This window comes from Sciurus vulgaris (genome assembly GCF_902686455.1).
Source record: "Sciurus vulgaris genome assembly, chromosome: 5".
Taxonomy (NCBI): domain Eukaryota; kingdom Metazoa; phylum Chordata; class Mammalia; order Rodentia; family Sciuridae; genus Sciurus; species Sciurus vulgaris.
Window position 1 is genome coordinate 20405624 of NC_136465.1, and position 24637 is coordinate 20430260.

At 35.2% G+C, this 24637-nt stretch overlaps 1 protein-coding gene across 3 annotated transcripts in view; it reads left to right on the forward strand.

Moving 5' to 3' along the window:
- KLHL2 (kelch like family member 2) overlaps positions 1–24637 on the forward strand; it is a 97011-nt gene that overhangs the window by 53134 nt on the left and 19240 nt on the right. For all 3 annotated transcript variants that reach the window (XM_079143354.1, XM_079143352.1, XM_079143353.1), the window contains exons 5-6: positions 5933–6095; positions 22246–22355. In XM_079143354.1, the coding sequence (XP_078999480.1) occupies positions 5933–6095; positions 22246–22355 (273 nt within the window). The remainder of the gene's footprint in view (positions 1–5932; positions 6096–22245; positions 22356–24637) is intronic.

Below are 24637 nucleotides of genomic sequence, written 5' to 3' on the forward strand. Positions count from 1 at the left end.
CATGGAGTTCTTATGCCTCAACTTCCCAAGTAGCAGGGATTCTGTATGTGCCTGGCCCAAATGTTTTTTAATAGCTGCAAAGTGTTCAGTTTTATTGACATTATAGAATTTGCTTCATTGTCTCCTGTTATTGGACATTTAGATTCTTTTCAGCTTTTGATATTGTAAACAGCACTATAGTTAACATTCTTATAGTTAAAATATCTACATTCACAGTTTATTCTGTTGCTTAGTACAATAGTTGGGGGTTACTTTGAAAGCAAGTCTTGTGCAGTTGGTTCATTTGGTAAATGATCCAGGGAGTAGCAGTGAGTGAGTCGGGGTTCAAACTGGAAAGGAGGGTGTCCAGTTGAGAGGTATGGTATGGATCCAGCCACAGCTAGGCATAATGTGTTTACTCTTGCCAGGCCCTTTAGAGGAGCTGTATGAAATATGTCTCTGAACTATCTGCTTAGAAATTAAAGGGAAAAGTGTTTATTTTCCTTCAGACCATTCTTTACTGCTGAAGGGTGATCCTCCAGCATTATTTCCCATGCTTCTGGATGTGCAGGTCTGAGTGCATCACCAGAGTCCAGGTAGGCATCTGGACAAAGGTATGGCAGAGGCATTACATCTTTACAAAGATGACCCAAGGCTACTGGAACCTGCTCGTTACAGTGGCAGCCAGAGTAAGAGTTAGATCTGAGAGGATCTGAGGTAGGATACTAGAAGTGTCCCATACAGACACAGTCCTAGAAATAGAGTGTTGGTAATTCTGACACAGAGGACATCCAGAATGTACCTCTTTCATTTTATCATTTTTTTTTTTAATCTGCTACTGAGGACTGAACCCAGAAACTCATGTGTGAGGTGCTCTACCATTGAGCTACATCCCCGTCTGTCTTTTAAAAATGCACATACCACTAAAGTAACAAATGAGTTTACATTCAAGTTGGTTAATTTATGAAGGATATTTTCCAAATCATTAAATATTTGTCCACAAAATCTACATATTGCTCTAGACCTGGGGATACCACAAGGGATAAAACACATGACCCTGTGGGAGATGAACAGCGAACGTGGGAACAGATACACAAGATCAGTTCGTTCCAGTTGTGTTAGAGCTGCGAAGCGAATGAATGAAGCAAAGCTATTAGTAGCGACTTGAAAGGGGCTGAGCCCATGGTGAGAACACCAGGGTCTGAGTGGAGAATCTCGGAGAGTCACCTACTTTATGTTCCTCCTAGAGCTCCATATACCAAAGAGAGGTGTTCGGGCTTTGGGAATGTGGCTTTCCCTCTATAAATGTGCTAGAGGATTTAATCCACTCTGAGATTCGCAGACTATCATTAACATTCAAATATATAGAAAATTATAATGTTTTTTATTACATGTTTTAGAATATACTTCCTTGTCTTAGAGTACTTTAGGGTTATGTTTGTTAATCTCCGGTTTATATTAGTGAAGCATAAATAAATGGAAATTTTCCACTGTGCATTTACTGTAATTATAATTCTACTTCATGTAAGAAGTATCACTGTTCAGCTGCTCCTTTACCCTAGAGAACTCAGAAATATAAAATATATATATGTACATATATTTATTTCTAGTTGTCAATGGACCTTTATTTTTTAAAAATTTATTCATATGTAGTACTGAGAATCGAACCCAGTGCCTCACACATGGTAGGCAAGCACTATACCACTGAGCTACAACCTTAGCCCAGAAAAATAAGTTTTTAAGATGTAAATTTATTTGTTGAATCTTGAAGTGACAATGCCCAAGATATTTTTGTGACCCGGAGGAAATTCAGAAATCACTTCTTTGCTCTGCTAGGTGTTTTCCACTTTGTTATTAATAGTACAATTTACCCAGTTCGGTAGAAAATAAGTCATGGGGTTAGAATACACCAGGTTAAAGCATGTTTTTATTTTTCACTTATATATGAATCATAGGGATCAGCATGATACCAGATATGAAAGATTTAAATGTTAAATCTCATCTCCTAAATCAGTGTTTTCCAAATTTCAGTCACTTACGTGTATCCTGTAGAATTTTGCTATATTCTGTACCATGAATACTATTAAATATTTAATGTTTTTCTCTACTTTGGCCTCATTTTTATTTAAATAAATTTACTTATGAAAGAATGTTTGTATTATTGAAATAAATGAAAGGTAACTTTTAAAATATATTCCTGTTATATTCCTAACCATGAACATAAGGTCTGTGTGCCTTCTGAAGTAGTTGTATCTGTCTTGGTGAATTAATGCTCAGGTAGCAGGCTTGACCTGTCCCATTCAAAGTATATGACCTTAGGCAAGTTGACTAACTTTTCCAAGCCTTCCTGAGATTGTTTAGCTCCATGCTTGATACAGTAATTGCTCAGTAAATGGAAGCAACTAAGAATGCATTATCGAAGTAGTTGTTTATCTTTATTACTATGATGAAAAGAATCTGAGATATTTAGAAATTTACGTAAGTGCCTTCCTTCTACACCTAAATATGGGGTGGAAGTTATTATAGCTGACCAAAGAGTTGGCCAATCTGATTGTATCCCTAGGTTTCAATGGCTAACTATTTGACTTGTACAAACTGTTTAGCCCCACGTGGGGGTTAAACTGATAAATTAGGAGACTTGATTTGATTTAATTCCAAGGTCTAGCTTGCAGGTTGCCAGCTGTCCAAGTGATTTTGATCACGGAATATGTTTCATCTGAAGTCTGAGCATCCTTTATTTTGTTTTAACTGCTGCTCAACTAATACACAAAATAAACTAGGTCATTGGCAAGGCCCTAACTACTTTTCTGTTTTCATTACGACTAATTGTTGGTCATGAACTGTCATGTTTGGCAAGTTGGGCCAATTAGTGATTGTTTTTGAAATTGTATGTAACCAATTATATAAGCGAAACAGTTTAGTACTAGTAAAATTACATCATAAAACAGACTCATTTTGAAAGAATTTATTGACAAAAGAAAAATATGAATAAGCACTTTGTATACATTTGACTAAGTTTATGTTTATATGTTTGCCAAGCATGGAACCATTTGATTCATTACTGCCATCAATAAAAATTATGTTTCTAGTTGCCCACTGTTGAAATAACTTTTATATTGGAGTTATATCAGTCCCTTCTGGAGCTGAGATTCTATAATTTTATGAGTTTGATCTCCTGATAAGGTAGATCTGGACTTTGTAGTGAAAAAGTTAAAATCAGTAAAGGAGATAAAAATTTAAAAACCTGTTCTAGCTGCTTTAGATGGTGTATATGTAAATGTGAATATGTACCATGTGTAGCATAATATGTACTAATCACTTATTAAGAACATATTGTATCTTAAGAACATACTGTTTTACTTAAGAACATATTGTATCATGATCCTAGGGACTTGGGACCCTGAGACAGGAGGATTGCAAGTTGGAGACTAGCCTCAGCAAGTTAGCAAGACTCTAGGCAACTTAGTGAGATCCTGTCTATAAATAAAAAGGGAGGGAGGGTGTGACTCAGTGGGTAAACCCCTTGAGTTAAATCTCTGGTTCCAAAAAAAAAGAATATATCTTATCAACTCTCCCATTTGTATAATTTCTTCTTTTGAGTAACTCCAAGTATTCCATTGAATGGATGATTGTAATTATTTAACCAGTCTCTTTATGATTCAGGCTTTTTCCCTAACTCCTCTGTTACCCACAGTAATGCTGTAATGAAAATATCTTGTATATAGGAAATTTTGCACATTAATGTATCTCTGGGTTAAATTGCTGAGTCAAAGGTTATGTTAATTTGTAATTTGATTGAAGTAAACAAATTGTTCTTCATGGAAGTTGACCCAAAATACACTCCCGCCAGCAGTGTGTAAGCAGGTCTGTTTCTGCTCAACCACTTTTTCCTCCCTGTGTTTCTGCTTTACCAAACAATTTGAATACTACTGAACTGCACTTTTTTGTCCCTGGGAAAATGTAGATTAGATGAGTGATCTTTACCATTTGTGTAAATTTCACAGATTGAATATTACGCTGAAGACCACTTTCTAAACTATATGTATTTGCTGAATTAAATGGCTGTGCTGTTAAGCATCTTGGAATGTGCTTTATGTTGCTTTAGAGTACCATTATACCAGCATAGAAAAACCTCCAATTTGAAAATTATCAACAAATTAAAACCTTCCGTGGAGATTCATTCTCATAACATAATGAACCACACTCCATATTGTGCAAAAGGTTTGACTATAACCATGTTATTTATATTTTAGTTTTCTTTGAAGGAAAAGGCAGTCTCTAGGTATCATTTTCCTCTTTTCAGAGAAAACTATTAGTAGTTGACAGAGTTGGACTAAAATAGAAAATATCACCCTCTTGGTCTTTAGTTCTATTCATTACTCTTTGGTTATGTTTGGCACACACACTCAGGACCTCTAGATCCCAGAGTGAGTGCCCATGTGCTTCATTTAAGAAAATACAGGTAATGTGTGATACAGAAAGACATGAGTACTATCATTTTTTCCAAATTTATGTCTCATTATATAAATTTAGGAAAATCGTAAAAGGTATTCATCAGCTATTGTTTTCTGTAGTTATTTTCTTTGTACTACAGTGTGGTATATATTAAAGTAATTCCTCAAGGAACTTAGAAGGTTATTTTTATGCTAATATAATCTTTTCTAAAATTTATCATTGTTTAGTAGTTGATTTTGGGGGGAATGGCCTTTATAAAAGAACAGTAGATATGTAAAACTTTCCTTTTTTGTACTGGGGATTGAACCCAGAGGTTGCTTAACTACTGATCTACATTCCTATCCCATTTTTAAATTTTTTTTTATTTTTTATTTATTTATTTTTTATTGTAAACAAATGGGATACATGTTGTTTCTCTGTACATGGCGCAAAGGCATACCATTTGTGTAATCATAAATTTACATAGAGTAATGTTGTTTGATTCATTCTGTTATTTTTTCCCCCATTTTTATATTTGAGACAGGATCTTGCTAAGTTGTTTAAAACCTTGCGAAAATGCTGAGCCACTGTACCTGACATTCAATAACTTTTTAAATGATTTTTCCTCAATTTCATTTTCAAATCTGGTCCTTAAAATAGTGCTCTCCTCATTCACTTATATGAAAAAATGGCTCCATTATTGACCTATTTGAAAAGGAGTTGTAATGTTAGTTGTAATATTTTTGGTGAGGATAGTGCTTTAATCCTACAGAACAACAGATAATTAATATAAAATTGCTTGGAGTTATTGGAATACAAATATAAATTTAAAAGTTATTAGGCAATTACCTTTTATGCTTTATATTTTAGTACATATATTACATTCTAGAGAAATTGCTTGTAGCTAGAGACTCTTGTTGAATTTAAAATTGCTCTATCCTTGGTAGTTATGATCACAGTATGCTGTATACATGTTATGGATATGCCTCAGTGAAACACATTTTCTGTATAATTAAAATGCACTATTAAAAAATGGTTAAAATAAAAAAGTTGTTCTACCTCCTAAGAAAAGCAGTTTGTTGTATTATTCAGACAGTGGAATAGCAGGCCTTCTGAAAACTGTGGCTTTGTTGTGTACTGTATTATTCTGGGCTCACTCTTTCCTTATAAAACTCTGAAGCTCGGGATTGTTTAGTAAGCAAACAAAACCATTTTCATTGAACGATAGCACCCCCTAGCATCCTCATAATGGGTGTTTTTAAAAAAAATTCAAAGGAACATTTTGTTTATTAAACAAATCATAAATTCAGTATGATCTGATATATCCTTGCAGCTGTGGGGGAGAACTTTGAAAGATTCCTTAGAAATCACAGAGAATGATGAGTCATCACCATAATTTGCAAATAATTGTTACATTTGTTTTTATGGAATATTTGGGTGTGAATGACTGAACCTCTTGTGCCCTTTGGAGAAGCAGTAAATAGCAGTGTCCTAAGCACTTGTCCCTTGTGTGTTGCAGGTCCTTCTCCCAGCAGCTGGTCTATTACAGTTACAGGATGTGAAGAAGACATGCTGTGAATTCTTGGAATCCCAGCTTCACCCTGTCAACTGCTTAGGAATCCGGGCTTTTGCTGATATGCACGCATGCACAGATCTCCTGAACAAAGCCAACACCTATGCAGGCAAGTGGAGTGGACCTCAGCTGAGTTTGAGACCAGGAGGAATGTGGAACTCTTGAGTTCTGATGTGCTTCTACAGTGGTCTCTGTAAAGCCATGTCATGTTTCTGAATATGAGTTTTAGAAAAAAATACATTTAAAATCTTAAAATGGTAGTGTAGCACTGTATAATTGAAACATAAAATTCTCAACTTTAAAGTGACTATAAATTGCTACTGGGACTAAATAATAGAATAGTTAGTTTTATGTAAGTATCAATCCCTATGTATTTTTCTTTCAAATTGTCAAAAGAATAGGCATATGAGAAAATGTATTCATGTGAAATTAAGTTATTTTGTCTTTGTGATTTTTTATGTCTTTTTCCTGCATCCTTAAAAACAATTTTGTGGCTTAAAAATGTCAAGGCAGTGAAATCAGATGTGTTTGGGTAGAGTGGAAAAATAGATCACAAGTGTAGGCAGCCCTCTCCTGAGATAGCAGTTGCATTGCCAAGACCTTCTGGCCTCTGACCCGGCAGAGGGATGCCTGTGGATCCTGTCAGGGAGCCATCACTTCAGCTACATGCGGACCCTCTGACCCCCATTGCTATAGTTGGGGAGGAGAGAATGATGTTAGATCTTTGGATATAACCTATGCTTTATTTTTCTTTGAGTTTATAAAAACTTAAAAATACATAAGTAGAAGTGATTATTAGGAAGTTATTAAGCTTTTTTTTTCCTTCCACATAAGGAAGTTTATTAAGCAAACAGAGTGTCTCCCTGCAGGGTAAGAGAGAAAATAGTTATTAAGCTTTTTATAAAAACCATCTTTCCATCTGGGCATGGTGGTGCTCACTTGTAATTCCAGCAGCTCAGAAGGCAGAGGCAGGAGGATCGAAAGTTCAAAGCTACCTTAAGGAGCTTAGTGAGACTTTAGCAACTTAGCGACACCCTGTCTCTAAATAAAATATTAAAAAGATGGGGGTCCTGGGGATGTCACTCAGTGGTTAAGTAACCCTGGGTTCAGTACCTGGTGCAAAAAAACCAAAACCAAATCCAAAACCAAAAAAACCAACCATCTCTCTAGAAGACAACTGGTAGAAGTTGTAATATACCATTTGCTTGCAAGACTTTTGTCCGACATCTTCAGGATTCAGTAGAACCATACCTACAGAAGTTTGTAATGTTCATTGCCTCTTTTTAAAGTTGTTTTTTTTTTTTTAAGTTTTCAATGGACCTTTATTTTTATTTATTTATTTACGTAGTACTAAGAATCAAACTCGGTGCCCCTCACATGCTGGGCAAGGGCTCCACCACTGGGCCACAGCCTCAGCCCTCATTGCCTCTTAATAAGCTCTAGCATACTACTTCTCCCAGCCTTCAGATGCAAAATCCTTTTTTCCAAGCCCTGCTTCCTTTAGTGTGCTTACTTTAATGAGAAAAGGAACTTTGGTTTATAGATGTGGGTAAGAGGGTGTGTGTGTTTTCACATGCACAGAGCAATGGAGAGACATATTCCTAGAATCCCTGTTATATTAACCAAGTAATTGTGAGTGGTTAGGTGAAGGCAGGGAACACCCCCAGTATTTCAGTAAAGCACAATAGGTTCAATGAATTTTAGCTTTACATATTTCTTAAAGATGGCCTCACTACTCTGTAAAATTGTTTACAGTGGGAAAATGTAATCTGAGTTCCATGAAGCAACCTTTCTGTAAGTTGAGAAATGCCTGCATTATAATATAAGGTGTAAACCTTTTGCATGAGATAAGGCATTTTAAGAAAAAACAGGTATTTTAATTCATTGGTACATTCTAATGCAACCTATTATGTTCTTCAGCTAAGTAGAAAATATTCCTTCTAAATCCAGTCTCCATAAACTGCTAGACATAATACACCTGTTGTAAGTGACTTATGGGAAATCCCAGGAGGCTTATACATTTGGGGTAATTTTTCTCTGCATGCAGCAGTTGCTATTTATATCTTTTTCAGAATGCTAATTGACCCTGTAGTTCTTGGTAAATATAATTGACTCTTAATGGGGAAAAGGTCCCTGGGGAGAGAATGAATAAAGTAGGATTCATGCAAAAGATACCTAAATGCAATTCTTAGGATGTACTAGTACTCTTAGTTTTGCTTATATTAGGACCAACTCATTTGCTGTGTTATTAGGAGAAGTTAGGTTTGATTATTTCCTTCTCTGATTTAAAATCTTACATTTATTGTATTTTACTACAGAATAAGAAGAAATTTCCCCCAGAGTTAGAACATCTCTGTATCTTAGTAGAATCCTTCTACAAAAATTCTTTTTTGAATAATAATTGCCACTTTTAGCAAAATTACACAGAATCATTGATTCCTCATTTTTAGTGCACTGTATTTTAAATCAGAATCTACTTTTAAGGACGCACTGCTTTTATGCCACGAGTCTGAATTTTTTATTTGCTTGAGTTTCTTAGGGTTATAAGTACAATTTTAAAACATCTTTTATTATGAAAATTTACAAATGTACAAAAATAAAATAGTACTCATAATCCAACTTCAAGAGTCATTAACTTATGGGTAATCTTGTTTTAGTTATAACCCTTTTTACTTCCCCTTTTCCGTTACTTTTTGATATGTGAACTTTTTAATGAAATCTAAGATACATATAGAAAAGTACACAAATCACTAGTCTATATATAGCTGGACAAACTTTTTGCATCCTCTTACATTATTTTGAAGCAATTGTCACATTTCATCTACATACTTTCACCACTATATTTTTATTTAGTACAAATATAATTATGAAATCTAACTACATATAATGAAGTCATTTCTATATCTTTGATGTATTGATACCTGTGGCAACAAACGTTCTAAAATAATCCAGAATAATGCTAAAAAACGGTTGTTCTTAATAGTTAAGGTGTATGTTTTTCAAGTAATAGGAGATGGGGAGGTAAGGACCCCACCTAGGAAGTTGTCCATAGCTCTCTTTTGCTGCCAAAGAGTTGATTTTTAGTTTATCTTCAAGTACTTTATGTATCCAGAAAATCTACCCAAACTCCTAAATTACTTCCAGCTCAAATCATATACCATGTGAAAAGATCTGACAAAGTGAAGGGGGGCAATGGCAATAGAAAAAGTCAACATATTTTTCTTTTCTTTATCATAAACTGAGAGCTGAGCAGAGCCTGCCATAAGCTTATCTGAGTAAGAAAGTAGAAAAGAAAGAAAATAGCAATAGAAGTATCAGTACTTGCATACATACATAAATACATAGAAGAAGGGAGGGGAGAGAGGATCTGAGGGAGAGAAAGGATAGGTAAGGAAAGAAAGCCTTCATACCTTTGGGTTGCTTTCTGATCCAAGATGATCCTGCTCAGAATGGTCTAGAACCTAGAGTATGCCTACTCCTTAAAAACCCACCAGAGAGGCTGACTAAGATTTGCCTCCTTTCTTTCACATGGAGATTAGAAATAAGCTTTCCAGTGTTCACAATATCAGAGCTCTTCAGAGAAGGTAAGAAGGCTGGAAAGCCAGTGGGGAGGGGTGGAATCCACACTGAGGGGCTGCCAGCCACAGCCTGTCTCACTGGCCACTGTGCTTCTCTAAGGCAAGCGGTAAACTGCTTCAATCCAGTGACAACAGAAGTGATTAGACCAGCCAGGTCCAGTGACCTGCCCTGGAGGCATGGTGTGCTGAACTAAGGTCAGCCTTTGTTAGGCTCTTCAACAGTTAATTTCATACTAAGATTATTTTTTTAAAAATGAAAAATTTTAGTAAACTCCAAGTATTGTACTGACTTATTAGGAGACTGCTTGTTTGTGAATTCTTTTTTACTTCTCACAGAGAAGTTTTCCTGGTGGTGTCCATATTTTAATGATTTCTTAAATCATGAAAAGCTTTGCTTTTGGCATTTTGGGCAACCCAGAACTATAAAGGAGATAAAAATTGAACTTACAGTTTAGATGTATTTTAATAGCAAAAAAACAGCAAAAGACTCTTTTTTTGGAAATTAGATTTTAATTATAAATTACAATATGAATTTTATTTAGACTTTCTTGTTGATCACCAAGAATTGCCAGAGGTTGAATTTCAAGCTTATTTAAGGGAAAAATTGTTGTAATTTCTTAGTCATCCTGTACCTCATCACTTCCATACTGAAAATCAGAGAAACTCCATAATTCCAGTTTTAATACGTTTAGGAAAATTCACATTGTCATTTTGGGCTAGTGCTCTAGCTAGAATTCTGGGTTGGTGAGCAATGCATTTCTCAGCAACAGGACTACCTGGGGAGAAGCGCTCTTCTCCAGACACTTTCAGTTTGTTTCCTGTTTGCTTCTTGCTCTTTACCCTGTTCTGTTAATACTTCCCTGGCCCCCAAAGTAACACCTTATACAGCACCCACACCACTTCTCACGTTTCCACTAGACCTGTCAAAGATCCAGCTGTTTTAGCTGCCTGGTTATTTTCATGTGCATTCCCTTTTCCTTCCTCTTAAATGAAGTTTTCCTCCTCTTACCTCAACTTCATATTGGAGGGGAATGTCTTTGAAGCCACAGCCTGGACTCTCTGGAACATGAGTAGAAGGTTACTACTTCCAGACTGTTGGTCTCTTGCTGCCATGTCTTTTTTCTGCACGGACATTTGTGGTCTGCAGCATTCTCTCTAGCCCATGTTCTTTCTTGACTTCTAGGCATACTTTGTCCTTAACATCCAGATTATCTTTTCATTCTATACTTTGTTTCTCCTGCTGCCAGCAGCTTCAAAATCTACTGTTGGCTCCCTTGAGGCCCCTGTTCATATTTCCTTGTGGCCATCATCTTTCTTCCATAAATTCACTTGTTATCTCAGACCATAATCTTCCAGAGCATATTGAACTGTCATATTTGGAACTCCATGGTTTCAACCTTTGTGCTGACTATATTTCTTCCTTCTGGTTCTCTTGTATTTCTTCATAAATCTGTACTCCCTGAGTAAGTTTCTTCCAGACAATACTTGATTATATGACTTGGACCCAGTGGTCAGTCATTTCAAAGCTACTCTCTTTATTGTCCAAACTGCTATGGGTGATAGATAACAGGCTCAATAACAGGCTTTAGCCTTTGTTTATAAGAAGTTTATATTCCAATTATAATAAACCCACACCCAAATTCACTATGTTTGGATTATGACCTACTCTCTATGAAAGCAATTCTTAGAACATTTTCTTGTGCAGATTTTTGTTTTTTAGTTATTTGTTTATCTCTCTATAGTTTAGGCTGGCAATCACTGCTTAGGGTAAATATCTGTTAGAATGAGCCCATGATTTGAATGCTGCCTTCTTGAAAGAAACTTTTACTGATTGAGTGATTTTAATAATATTACTAGCCTTGACTATGTGATATGCATACTAAAGAATTCATGCTGATTGTCTTGTCTATTACAGTGTTAATTTTCTGATGCAGAAGGTTTTTCCTTTGGATAACTGAAAGCATTTGATGTACAGTGCTTCTTAACTAAATTCATGCTGACTTAAACGACATGTCTTTAAAAAATTCATCATTTTTATATTGTACTTATTGTGGTCCTTATTTATGCCCTAGTAAACTAAGTACAATCTTTGCTCTGCTTTTTTTTGGTCAGTGTTTCTACTGAAATGAGCTATTTTTGGTTTCTCCAGAACTGTCTGCATTAATGAAATTGGTGAAGATACTTATGAATTATTTTCCATTGGATACTAACAGTGTTGAGAATCCAAAAACACAGAGTGTCAGTACTTGTGAGAACCTTAGCAGCTATCTAACCTAACACTGTAATTTATTAATTAGGAAAATGAAGATCAGGTATATTTTTACAAAAACACTTTTGTCTATCAAGAATAAGAAGTTTATGGATTGAGATACTATCGATAGTCATGCACTTGCCATGACTTTTTTTGGGATTCTGCCTTAGGCGGAGTGTAGAGGAATTACAGAGACCCCTCATGGTGTTCAGTTGTGAAGAAAAAGGTCTTTGGTCTTTAGAAATCAAATACAAATGGTACTTTACACATTATTACAGGATACAAAATGGAACAAGGAGGATTTTTTTTTAACATATATTGTAGATTTCACTGTACTTAACTTGGGATTAGAGCCTGACCTGATGAGCTCTATTGACCTGGTGTGACAAATCCTAGGGATTGTCCTTTATTTATTAATAATCTTAATTTATTTGCTGTGGAGAAGCAAACAGGAAAGTTAAACTGCTTTAGAGTTTGTGCTGACTATATTTCTTCCTTCTCATTCTCTCCTATTTCTTCATAAATCTGTACTCCCTGAGTCAATTTCTTCTAGACAGTACTTGACTGTTTGACTTAGACTCACTGGTCAGTCTTACTGCTTTAGAGTTTAACTCTCTCTCTCTGGAAGGATGCATCTGTATGTTGCACCTGTGCAGTGTGTGTATTTAATGTCTATTGTGTATTGATGGCATAGTGTTTATTCTATATTGCTGTTAAGGTATTTGTTAGGGAAAAAAAACTGATTTCTTTTTTAGATGTTGATAGATCTTTATTTTATTCATTTATTTATATGTGGTGCTGAGAATCAAATCTAGTGCCTCACACACATGCTAGGCAAACACTCTACCATTGAACCACAACCCCAGCCCAAGAAACTGATTTTTAAATGCCAGTATAATGAAGTTGAATTTTATTCGGCGGCCATCAGTAAACTACTGAAGATAAATTAATGTCACAGTGAAGCTGCATGTTACAAGCAGGATGATCTGCCAATATTGGGTGAAAGGATTAGAAGCAATATTGAGGTAGGTAACTAGGTGAGAAGTAGGGTAAAGAAAATAGAGAGCAGTTGAATGAAGCGAGATTATAAATATAGGAAGTAACTATAGCTATGAGTAGAAGAGACAGACTACTCCTGAGATGACCTGCTCTTTGGCCTCATATTGCAGGTAAATGCTTTGCTATGTATGTTTTTATTAGTTGCTTTTATATCTTCTCAATGTACAGTGTATTATTTCTCTTCTTTCTTATATAACAAATAGCTAACATGTTATATTTACTGGTCTATGCTTTGTTTTTACTTAGTTGGCAATGTTTTCTGGAGCTTTTGTAACATGAACTTCCTTGTTTTTTTAAATAGATGCAGAACTTTCTATTGTATGGATATATTATATTTTTAACCGGTTCCTGCTGATTAGCTCTCTTATGTAATTCTAAAAGACAGTGCTCCTAGCATATACAAAGCTCTGGGTTTGATTCTCAGCACTGTAAAAACGGGGGGGGGGGGGGACCCAAAAAACAGTGTAGGAGAGAATAACATAATGAAATAAGTGTCATTTTATAAGTGGCCAAGTATAATTTGTAGGATTTCAAAAATGCTCTCTGTAGAACTTGTGCTAATTTAGTCTCTTTCCAGCAGTTTGAAGTAGCACAGTGTTTCATGGTAGGGTTTTTTGTTTTTCAGTTTTTAAAAATCTCTTGCCTTATTTTTGTGGCTTGAGAGTAGGCAAGAAATGTTCAGTCATATCATTTTTATTAGTAGTAATGTAATATAAGAGCATTTAATGTCATGATGGATGATGATGGATCAAGAACATAAAATAACACATGGGCAGCACTGCCTTCTTGCCTTCTTCCCACAGAGTTCCTGTGACCCAGTTTCTATCTGAACATGTTTTCCGTTGCTTTTTTGATACCTACAAATTTAAATATGTAAATTTAAAATTTTTTGAAAACTATACCCAAGGCCTTATTTTGGTAGGCAGCTGTGCTTTTTTGTGTACATATTTGGGAAGTGATGTGCCTTATGTATGTGTCTCACATAAATGGACTAAATCTGTGGTCTTATCTCACCCACAGGTCTGAGATGACCAAGAGATTTCCTTTAGAGATGTATTTTGATTTTTTATTTTGCCATAACAATTTTGTACAGCATCTTTTGCCCCTAAATTTTTGACATCAGCTGCTTTTATTTCCAGCAAATAGAGGTAATCTTTTACCCACCAAAATGATAAGATCATTTCATTAGTTGCAAAGAATTAGATATAGGTGCTTTCACAACAAGCACTTTCCATTCTTCTCCTCAGAGAAGCCTAAACATAAATTGCCTAAGACATGGCAGATTCATGTAACTGTGCGTGTCTCTGTGTGGGTGTGTATGATTGTACTCAACTGTGTGATGATTCTTCTTGATAGTGAGTTTTATTCATTTTGTAGAATACCTGTCTGGTTTTCTCACAGTAGTTTCATTCTAACCCAGACTCAAAAAGCGGGATGCTTTGATGGCAAAAATGGAAAGGTCACGTTCAACATTAAGTTTGAGAATCACCATTGTGGAGGTGGTAAAGTACATCTAGGTCTCATTCAAAGAGAGGTTGTTAGTATATTATTTAGATATGCTTTAATTAGTATACTATTCAGATATGTCACTCATTAGAAATGGTTCATTAGCTGAATAATAATGAATCCCCCCCCCTTTTTTTTGTTACTGGGGGTTGAACTTGGGGGGCACTCGACCACTGAGCCACATGCCCAGCTCTATTTTGTATTTCATTTAGAGACAAGGTCACACTGAATTTCTTAGCACCTCATTTTTGCTAAGGCTGGCTTTGATCTTGTGATCCTCCTGCCTCAGCCTCCTGAGCCGCTGGATTACGGGCATGCGCTGCCGTGCCTGGCTTCAGTTCACTTTTTTATTTCCAGTTGTCAGTAGTGCTTGTCGGAAGCTTAAATCAACAAACTTTTTTTTTTTTTTCATGAAATCTTTTAATTTTGTTATAACGGTTATAAAAAAGAAAGGAACAATGATATATGCTTTTGAAAATACAGTAATTAGTTTGGATATGATTTTTAATGTTTTCAGTTTGATGCTAAGTGAATGGTAAGTTTTAGGATTGATAGGATCATGCAGAGCAATCATGGATCACTAAGAAGCAAGAAACAAGGAAAACTGCAACCTAGGCAGCAGACATGTGCTTAGCACTATCTGAGCATCCAGCCATGGTGAAGACAAAGAGGACTGGGCCAGCAATGGCAATCCTAGAATGTTCATGAGGTATGCTGGCTTGTGAACAGACTCATGCCGTATGAATTGTGTGAATTGTTATAGGTGTGTAGAAGAACCTTGTTTTAGTGGGAAAGATTAATAAATACTCCAATTAGATTATTCAGAGGGCAAACTTGAATAGCCAGAGTTTAAAATATCAACAGTGCATTTCTAAACATATGACTCAAAGTGACTCAGCTAATCATCTGGGGCTTCCTGATTGCCTAGGTTGCTGGGTCCTGGGTTCTGGATGCTGGGGAAGTATGTTAAAGGCAACAATCCTGTTAAATTTCCTACCAGTTAATGCAGCAGAACATTTGAAGAAATACGTAGTTAATCTAAATAGAGGAAAAGAAGGCCCTAAAGTACTAAAGTAAACTGATTTCCACCAGATACTGCCAAATAATGTCCTCCATATTTAGGGATGCATCACATATTTACCACACTCTTTCCAAAGAAAATTTAATATGGGAGTGTAAACATCAGATATCAATACAGAAAGATTTTTCTAAGGAGGAGGGATCGTTTCCATAGAAGGTTGGCAGGAATTGAAATAACATAAATTAATAATAACATTAATAATAAACAACTTAAAAATATGTATATGTCTACAAAGTTACTTTGAACTTGAACGTTTCTTGTTTCTTCATTTGTCCTTTAATTTGTCTAGTTTGTGAAGGACAGTGTTCATTTGTTTGAGTAGTAGCTGTGTTACAGTTTCATCAATGCAGTATAGTTGACTATTGACTGTGCCCTCTTGACCTCCTTTTATATACTAGTAAAGAATACACAATGAATTTAGATCCCACAGTTGATTTTGGATAGGGTCCTAACTTTTAAATGTATGCCCTTGCTAATATTCAAACAAATTACCCACTTTGAAAACTTCATCTAACTTTTCTGAACTGTGGGCTTTGGGAAAGACATTTGTGAATGACAAATTAGGGTAACAATCTTTAATTAATTGGTTCATAGTAAGGCTGCCATCATGCTACTAAGTACTATTAAATAATTACAGAAAAAATCTCCAAGTTTGTTTTTATCATATTAGGTTAAAACAATTTATGTAAATTTGTATATAATTCATATATATTACTGTTAATTCAATTTTATTTTTATTTCTTTTATGCTTTTCACATTTTCAAATTGTTGCATTATAGTTGTTCGTAATGAAGGGATTTGTTGTTACCTATTCATGTATGCACACAATATAACAATATCATTTGACCAATATCACTCCTCAAGTTTGTTTTTTAACAAGTCCATTTTTTTTCTGATCCTTGAAGCAGAGGCTAAGGTAACATATATAGTCACAGTACAGAGAAGTTGTGTTTTCTCTTCCGTTCATCATTCCTGGAGAATTTCTTCCCACATGAAAATTATAAGGAGGCCAACAATACCTTACTTTGCTTCAGATTTATAATTTATAGAAGAAACTTAGTCCAAAACCATTTTAGACATATATTTGGAGGTGAAATATTGTTAGTAGGGTGAAAGAGATTTATGTTAGCATTTCTTTTATTCAGTATGTACTGTGTATTTTCTGAGTAACCAAATTATTATACATATTTAAAAATTATATGCTATTTTAAATGGTCTTAAAATGGGTTTATTTCTCAGTATTTTAGAACTTTTAGTCTAAAGGATCTTGCTATATGCTTTTCTTAAATTCACTCTTCAGTAAACAGATTCAACTATTGAAGAGTTTTCTCTTTTGTTTTTGTTAGCATACCAAAAAACTTTTGAAATGATTGTTTGCATGAACTTCTGGTAAGGTCAGGAAATAGAATATTTTTAGATGTAGAAGAACCTGTGCAATTAATTATGATGACTTTTTAAAATCTGTAACCTTGTTAAAATTCTTTTGTACTAGGTTTTGAATTACTATTATACTATAAAGATTAGATCTCTTAAAAGTAGATGTTTACATTTATTCCTCAGTTTTTATTATTGACTTTCTTTGCAGTTTGACTTTTGATCATGTTCAGGTTTAATCACAAATGTATCACAATGTTGTTCTCTTTTAGTGCCTTCTTTTTTTAACAAGTATACTATATTTTTAGGGCAGTTTTAGATTTATGGAAAATTTGAGAGGAGAGTACTGTTTTCATATTCTCTCTCAGTCTCCCCACTCCACCAGTTATCCCTGTTACTAACATCTTGCATAATGTAGTACGTTTGTAGTACATTGATGAGCCAGGATTGATGTATTGTTATTAACTACAATCTGTAGTTTATAATAGGGCTTACCTACTCTTTGTGCAGTATATACTGTAGGTTTTGATAAATGTTTAATGACATGCATTCATTATAGAATAGTTTTTACTGCCCTAAAAAATCCCCTATTCATCTCTCTTCCTTCCTTTGACATAGGCTGGCAACCACTGATCTTTCTATCATCTGTACTTTTGCCTTTTTGATAATGTCTTATTGTTGGAATTATACAGTTTTGTAGCCTTTTCAGATTGATTTCTTTCACTTAGCAATATGTGTTTAGAAGATTTCTCCATATTTTTTCATGGCCTGATAACTTATTTCTTTTTTCAGATGAATAATATTCTATTGTATGGTTTTACCACAGTTTATTTATCCTCATCTATTGAAGAACATCTTGGTTGCTTCAAAGATTTGGCAGTTATAAATAAAGCTGTGTTAACATGAAATAATATTTTTTAGAGAAAGATGGATGTCCAAGCCAAGGGTCTGTTTGGGGATATGCAAAGAATACAGTTGCAATTTAGGACATACGTATAGATCAGGGTAGCCTCTAGTATGTCTGCAAAATAATGAAAACAAAGGAAAATGTTGGAATTTTGGGGAGAAAGAGAATGTTATATAAATTGTTTTTTAAAAAGAGAGTTCTTGGTGCTAGCAGTGTCCTGATTGGCAAGTGACTGTAACTGCTAGGTAAGACTTGTAATAATGGAGTTAGGCCCTTGGAGGCTTGGGCTTGCAAGACAGTTTTGAAACAGGTATATGTATGTTTCTGTTAACTCCATTTTAGTTGGCTATGATGTCACTGACCCTATTTTGTATACTTAACTTTCATAGATGTTTTAAACATTCATGTACAGGTTTTTGTTTGACCATGGATTTTCAGCTTATTCCAGTAAATGACAAGGGTTGAAATTGCTGGATTATATAGTAATGTATATAGTATGTTTATTTTGGGAAGAATCTGCCAAATTCTTTTTACCAGCAATGAAGAAGAATTTCTGTTGCTCCACATCTTTATCAGTAGTTACTGTTGTCTGTTTTGAACTTTAGTAGTTCAATAAATATATAAATCTTATCAAAGTTTTAATGTGTAACCCTATGAGAACATAAAATGCTGAACATCTTTTAATATACTTATTTGCCATCTTTGTATCTTCTTTGATGAAATGTCTATTCAGATCTGTTGCCCATTTTAAAATTAGGTTGTTCATTTTCTTTGAACAAGAACACTTGTTCTTAATATATTTTGAATAATGGTCCTTTATCAGATATGTGGGATTATTTTTATCTTTCATTTACTGAATACTAATATATTATTGAGTCAAAATGGAAAATATGTTGGTAGCAAGTAGACATTTTATGAGGCTCTAAAAAAACTATCCTTTCTCAAGTTATGACTGATTTACAAGCAAATGTAGTGGTCCTTTTTGTTTGGGGGATACTGGGGATTGAACTCAGAGGCACATGGCCATTGAGCCACATCCCAGCCCTGTTTTGTATTTTATTTAGAGATCGGGTCTCACTGAGTTGTTGAGTACCTCGTTTTTTCTGAGGCTGATTTCGAACTCGTGATCATCCTGCCTCAGCCTTCCGAGCTGCTGGGATTACAGGCATGTGCCACCACCCCCAGCATAATGGTCCTTTTAACCACAGTAAATAAGTAAATCAATTGTTTGTTTGTTTCTAATTCAAGCCCCTTAAAAATATAGACTTCAAAGACTAGCCTGTCTTCAAATTACTATAACTCCAACTTGTTTCAGTTGTTGCAAAACTGCAAACCATATGACCTAAAATGAAAATAAAGATACACTCAAGTTACAACTTCAGGGACAATAAAGTACGATATAGGTGCAAAAAAGCACAATGCAGTCTTTTATGAAATAGAAGCACAACAGTTAAATAATAAACTATGTGATTAGAGTTGTTTTCTGGGCACCATTGTTTTGTTTTGTTTTGTTTTTGTTGAGAGAATTTAATGGATATTATATGAAACGGAGTGTAACTTTCCCTGAATAACTTTATATCTACTTACAGGTCTTTGAGATTCCAATTGGGTCCTCATCACCTAATCAGTGTGCTTGATCTTTCTAGTCTCTTACTCATTTTTAAAATTTGTCCTAAGTAGTTATACTTGACAGTAGAATGCACTTCAATATATCATACATAGGTGGAGTATAATTTCTCATTCTTCTGGTTGTACATGATGTAGATTCCCACTGGTTGTATAGTTATATATGTACCTGGGGTATTAATGTCTGATTCGTTCTACTATCCTTTCTACCCCATACCCCCTCCCTTCTCTTCATTCCCCACTACCTAAAGTAACTCTGTTCTTCCCTAGCTGCCTCCCTTATTGTGAATTAGCATTCGCATATTAGAGCAAACATTTGGCCTTTGAATTTTTTGAGTTTGACTTACTTTGCTTACAATGATATTCTCCAGCTCCATCCATTTACCAGCAAATGCCATAATTTCTTCTTTAAGTCTGAATAATATTCCATCGTGTGTGTGTGTGTGTGTGTGTGTGTGTGTGTGTATGTGTGTACCACATTTTTTTTGTTACCCATTCATCTGTTGAAGTGCAGCTAGGTGGGTTCCATAGTTTAACTATTGTGAGTTGAGCAGCTATAAACATTGATGTGGCTATGTCATTGTAATATGCTGATTTTAAGTCCTTTAGGTATAAACCATGAAGTGGAATAGCTGGGTACCTTAAATGTACCTTAAACTGTACTACAGAGCCATAGTAAGAAAAATGGTGTGGTATTGGCACCAAAACAGACAAGTAGACCAGTGGTACAGAATAGAAGACACAGAGACAGACCCATATAAATACAGTTATCTCATTCTAGACAAAGGTGCCAAAAACATTCACTGGAGAAAAGGTAGCCTATTCAACAAACGGTGCTGGGAAAACTGGAAATCTATATGTAACAAAATAAAATTAGACCTCTTGTCTCTCACCCTGCACCAAAATCAACTCAAAGTGGATCAAAGACTTAGGTACTAGAACAGAGACCCTCTGCCTAATAGAAGAAAAACGGCCCAAATCTTCACCATGTTGGCCTAGAATCTGACTTCCTTAACAAGACTCCTAAAGTGCAAGAAGTAAAATCAAGAATCAGTAAATGGGATGGATTCAAACTAAAAAGCTTCTTCTCAGCAAAGGAAACAATCAGTAACATGAAGAGAGCCTACAGAATGGAAGAAAATATGTAGACCACATAGACCTCAGATACAGCATTAATCACGAGGATATATATAAAGAACTTAAAAAACTTAACACCAAAAAAGCAAATAACACAATCGATAGGCTAAGGAACTGAACAGACACTTCACAGAAAAAGAAATACAATTGATCAACAGATATATGGAAAAATGTGCAACATCTTTAGCAGTTAGAAAAATGCAAATCAAAACTAAGATTTCATCTCACCCCAGTCAGAATGGCAGTTATCAAGAATACAAATAACAATAAATGTTGGTGAGGATGTGGGGGAAAAGGTACATTCATACATTGCTGGTGGGACTGAAAATTGGTGCAACCACTCTGGAGAGCAGTATGGAGATTCCTCAGAAAACTTGGAATGGAACCACCATTTGACCCAGATATGTGTTTCGCAGAGATTTTCCTCCCAGACTGGGGCTTATCTTTTTATTTCTTTAGAATCTTTTAGGGAACAGAAGTTTATAATTTTAATGAAGTTCAGCTTATTAAATTTTTTTTCATGAATCATGCTTTCAGTGTTGTATCTAAAAAAGTCATCACCAGACAGATCCAAGGTCTCTTAGGTTTTCTATTCTGTTAACTTATAGGAGTTTTAAAGTTTGTATTTTTATGTTTAGGTCTATGGACAATTTCAAGTGTATTTTTGTGAAGAATATAAGGTCTTTATCATTGTCTTTATTCATTGTTTTGCATGTGGATGACTGGTTGTTGGGATATTGTTAAAAGGAGTACCCTTTCTGTGTTGAATTTCTTTTGCTTCTTTGTCAAAGATCAGTTTATGTGGTGCTATTTCTGGACTGTCTATTCTGTTCTATTGATTTATTTGCTGTTTTTGTGATTTTTTATATTTATTTTAGTGTGATACCTTGCATAACCAAGACTTTGAATTTCAAAAAAATTTGTGTCTCTTAGATTTTTGTAAATCCAATCATTTTGTAATGACTCCAGAGCTGCTTATTATATTTAAAGTCATCTTGTGATGAAACTTTATATAAAAGTGAATAGTTATTTGTGAGGTTTTTGAAAACACAGATTTTTTTCAACTGTTCTAAAGGGGATGCCGCCTAGTCCTTCTTATGGTATTTTATGGTGTTCGTGTTTATTTCATATTTGAAGTGAATCTTTTATTTCATCCTTGAAAAATATTTTTAAAAAGTACTATTAGCCTGTGCTTAATTATGAAGACCTAGAAGATAAACTGGGTTTGTAAAGCAAGTTTTTACTTTAGAACTTAGGGATAACAATACTAATAAGGACTATTTTTTTTAAATTGTTGATGGACACATTACCTTTATTTTATTTATTTATTTTTATGTGATTCTGAGGATCAAACCCAGTGTCTCACACGTGGTAGGCCTTGAAACCTTATTTTCTATCAGATACAACTCTGATATCAAAAGATTTTACAAATTTAAATACTGATTGGGTTATCACCATATAAGGAATAGATGTTTAACTCTAAAGTGTACTTTATAGAAGAGAACTGATAGAGCTAAGTGCCTGTTCATTAAGGCAGCCTTCCACATGTGCTGTTGCTTTGCTGTATCATGAACACATCCCCGTAGAAACTTCCCCCAAGATCTCTGAGTTTGCTGAGGTTAGTTCTTCCCTGGAGGAAATGCAGTTGTTTTTCTCATTTGTAGTTTAGACTAAGTTAAGAAACTGTGATAATGGGATATTGGTGTAAACGCATTAATTTTTATTTTAATTCCCAAACAGAGCAACATTTTGCAGATGTCGTACTTAGTGAAGAATTTCTCAACCTAGGCATTGAACAAGTGTGCAGCTTAATCTCAAGTGACAAACTTACCATTTCTTCAGAAGAGAAGGTATTTTTTTCTTTTCTCAGTTTTTAACAAATTTTGATGGACTATGTTTCCTTCCTTTTGTTTCATAAATTTGTGATCCTGTTTGTAGTGACAGCCAGTCATATTTGATCTAGAGATTAAGAAACTCAACTAGTTGACATGCTAATTATCTCTGTATATTCACTTCTTGGAAGGTTTCCCAAATTGTTAGACATTAGAATTTTATACATGACCCCCAGCAAGAGCTTACACACTGAAACAAGTACCCTTTGGGAAATAGGTGTCTTTCTGCAGTTAGATTCCTATAAGAATTAGGATCTAAACACCAGTATTTCTCACTAAATTAACTCTACCATCTTGTGAGTTGAACGGTTTCTCAGGGAGGCAAAGTTTTGCCAGTTACAATCTGAACATCCTTGATTATAATCTTCCTTTAGGTTGGTTCCTGTGACTTATGCTTCACCTCCTCTAGTGCATGCCTGTCCTTCTTCTCTCCTACCTCCCCTCTACTCTTTCTCCCTCCCTTCTTCCTTCCTTCTTTCCTTCCCTCCTGCTGTGCAGCTGCTGCTTCTGGACTTGGCCTTCTGTCTCCACATTCTGGGTTGCCTTTATCATCCTTCTGTATCTTTCATATAGCCGAGAGAAACTTCTCTCAGATGGTTGGGATTTTTGTTGTTGTTTTATTTTAATTTTTGGGGGGTGGTCTTTGTACCACATGAATATTAGAGCACAAAACAGTTTGCTTAGAGGAAATGGAGTTTCTCTTTTGTGTAGTTTGCATATAAAGTCATATATAACTATCCTATTTCTCAAGACATTCATACCTGGGGATGAAAAGACACATGACTCTAATATTCATCATGTGAGAAAATATGGAAAATTGTATGTGAGATGCATAATCTTAGCATTTTAGAAATACATAAGAGAAGCCTGGCATAGTGTGAACCCCTATAATCACAGCTACTCTGGAGGCTAAGGCATGAGGATCATGAGTTTGAGGCTGACCTGGGTAACTTAGTGAGACACTGTCTCAAAATTAAAAAGAAATTAAAAATAAGAAATATGGAGAAAAAGAAATTAAAAATAAGAAATACATAGAAGAATGACATTGCTATTTACATTTAATAGGTGTGTATTGAGGGCTTGCTACATACCAGGCATTGTCTTCAGGTCCTAAATATGTTAAGATTAATAGAATGGACTTCTTTACTTGTTGACTAATGGGACAACCAGTGGGGTAAATAAATGATTATTAAATGCATAAAAGGCATCAGAGGAACATTTAATTTTTGGAGGGGATGGCATGGGGATGGATGGTATGTTTGGTCCAAATGTGTGATTTAAGTCTTTAAAAATGAGTTTGAGTTTGCCAGAAGAGTCAGAATGGGTGATAATGGGAAGAGTATCCCAGGGATGGGTAACAGAATATGCAAACATAAAGAAATATGAAAGAATAATTGCATCCAATTTGTTTAAGTATGATTGGAGTTTAGAATGGGTTTGGGACAGTGGTAAGAGATGAAATGGGAAGATGACATCATAAAATAACTTCTCAGTGTGTTAAAGAAAATTAACTTCATTATAGTGATGATGAGCCTTTCACAGGTTTCAAGCAAGAAGATACCATGATAATATGTGCATTAGAGAAATAACATGAGGGCTGTTCTGTTTTTTGCTGCTTCCTAATAAGATACCCCAGAATGTAGTAGCACAAGCAATAACCATTTTATCATGTCCAAACTTTTATGGTTAGAATTCCTGAGGCTTCAGTTAAGGTGGCCCAAATGGTTGAAGATATCTGGCATGGTAACATCTGAGCCAGAGATCTGTGGCTTCCGTTCTGCACAGGGCATCTTATGGTTCTGGAATGTCCAAGGTGGCTCCTTCATTGACTCTGACTCCTGGGCTGAGACTGTTTTCTATTTTTCTCTATGTCCTTATTTGTAACTTCCCTTCCTTCTCTCTGTCTTGATTTGGTTTCTCATAGCAAGGTGGTTTCAAGTAATCAGACTTCTCATATGACATCTGGCTTACCCAAACGAACATTGCAAGACACCAGGTAAAAAGCCACAAGGCTTCTGGTGACCTTCAGAAATCATACAGTTCTGCTTCTGCTGCTCTCTGTTGGTTGCACAGGGCATCTTGCATTCTTTGTGGGAGGTTACTACCTGAAGATGTGGGTTCTGGGAGCCGTGATTATTTTAGGGGACCAGCTTTTGCAGACTGGCTTTCTTGGTGATGGTAAGCAGAAGGAACCAAGGTGAGGGTCAGAGAGGAGAATGTTGAAGTCATGCTGGTGAGCA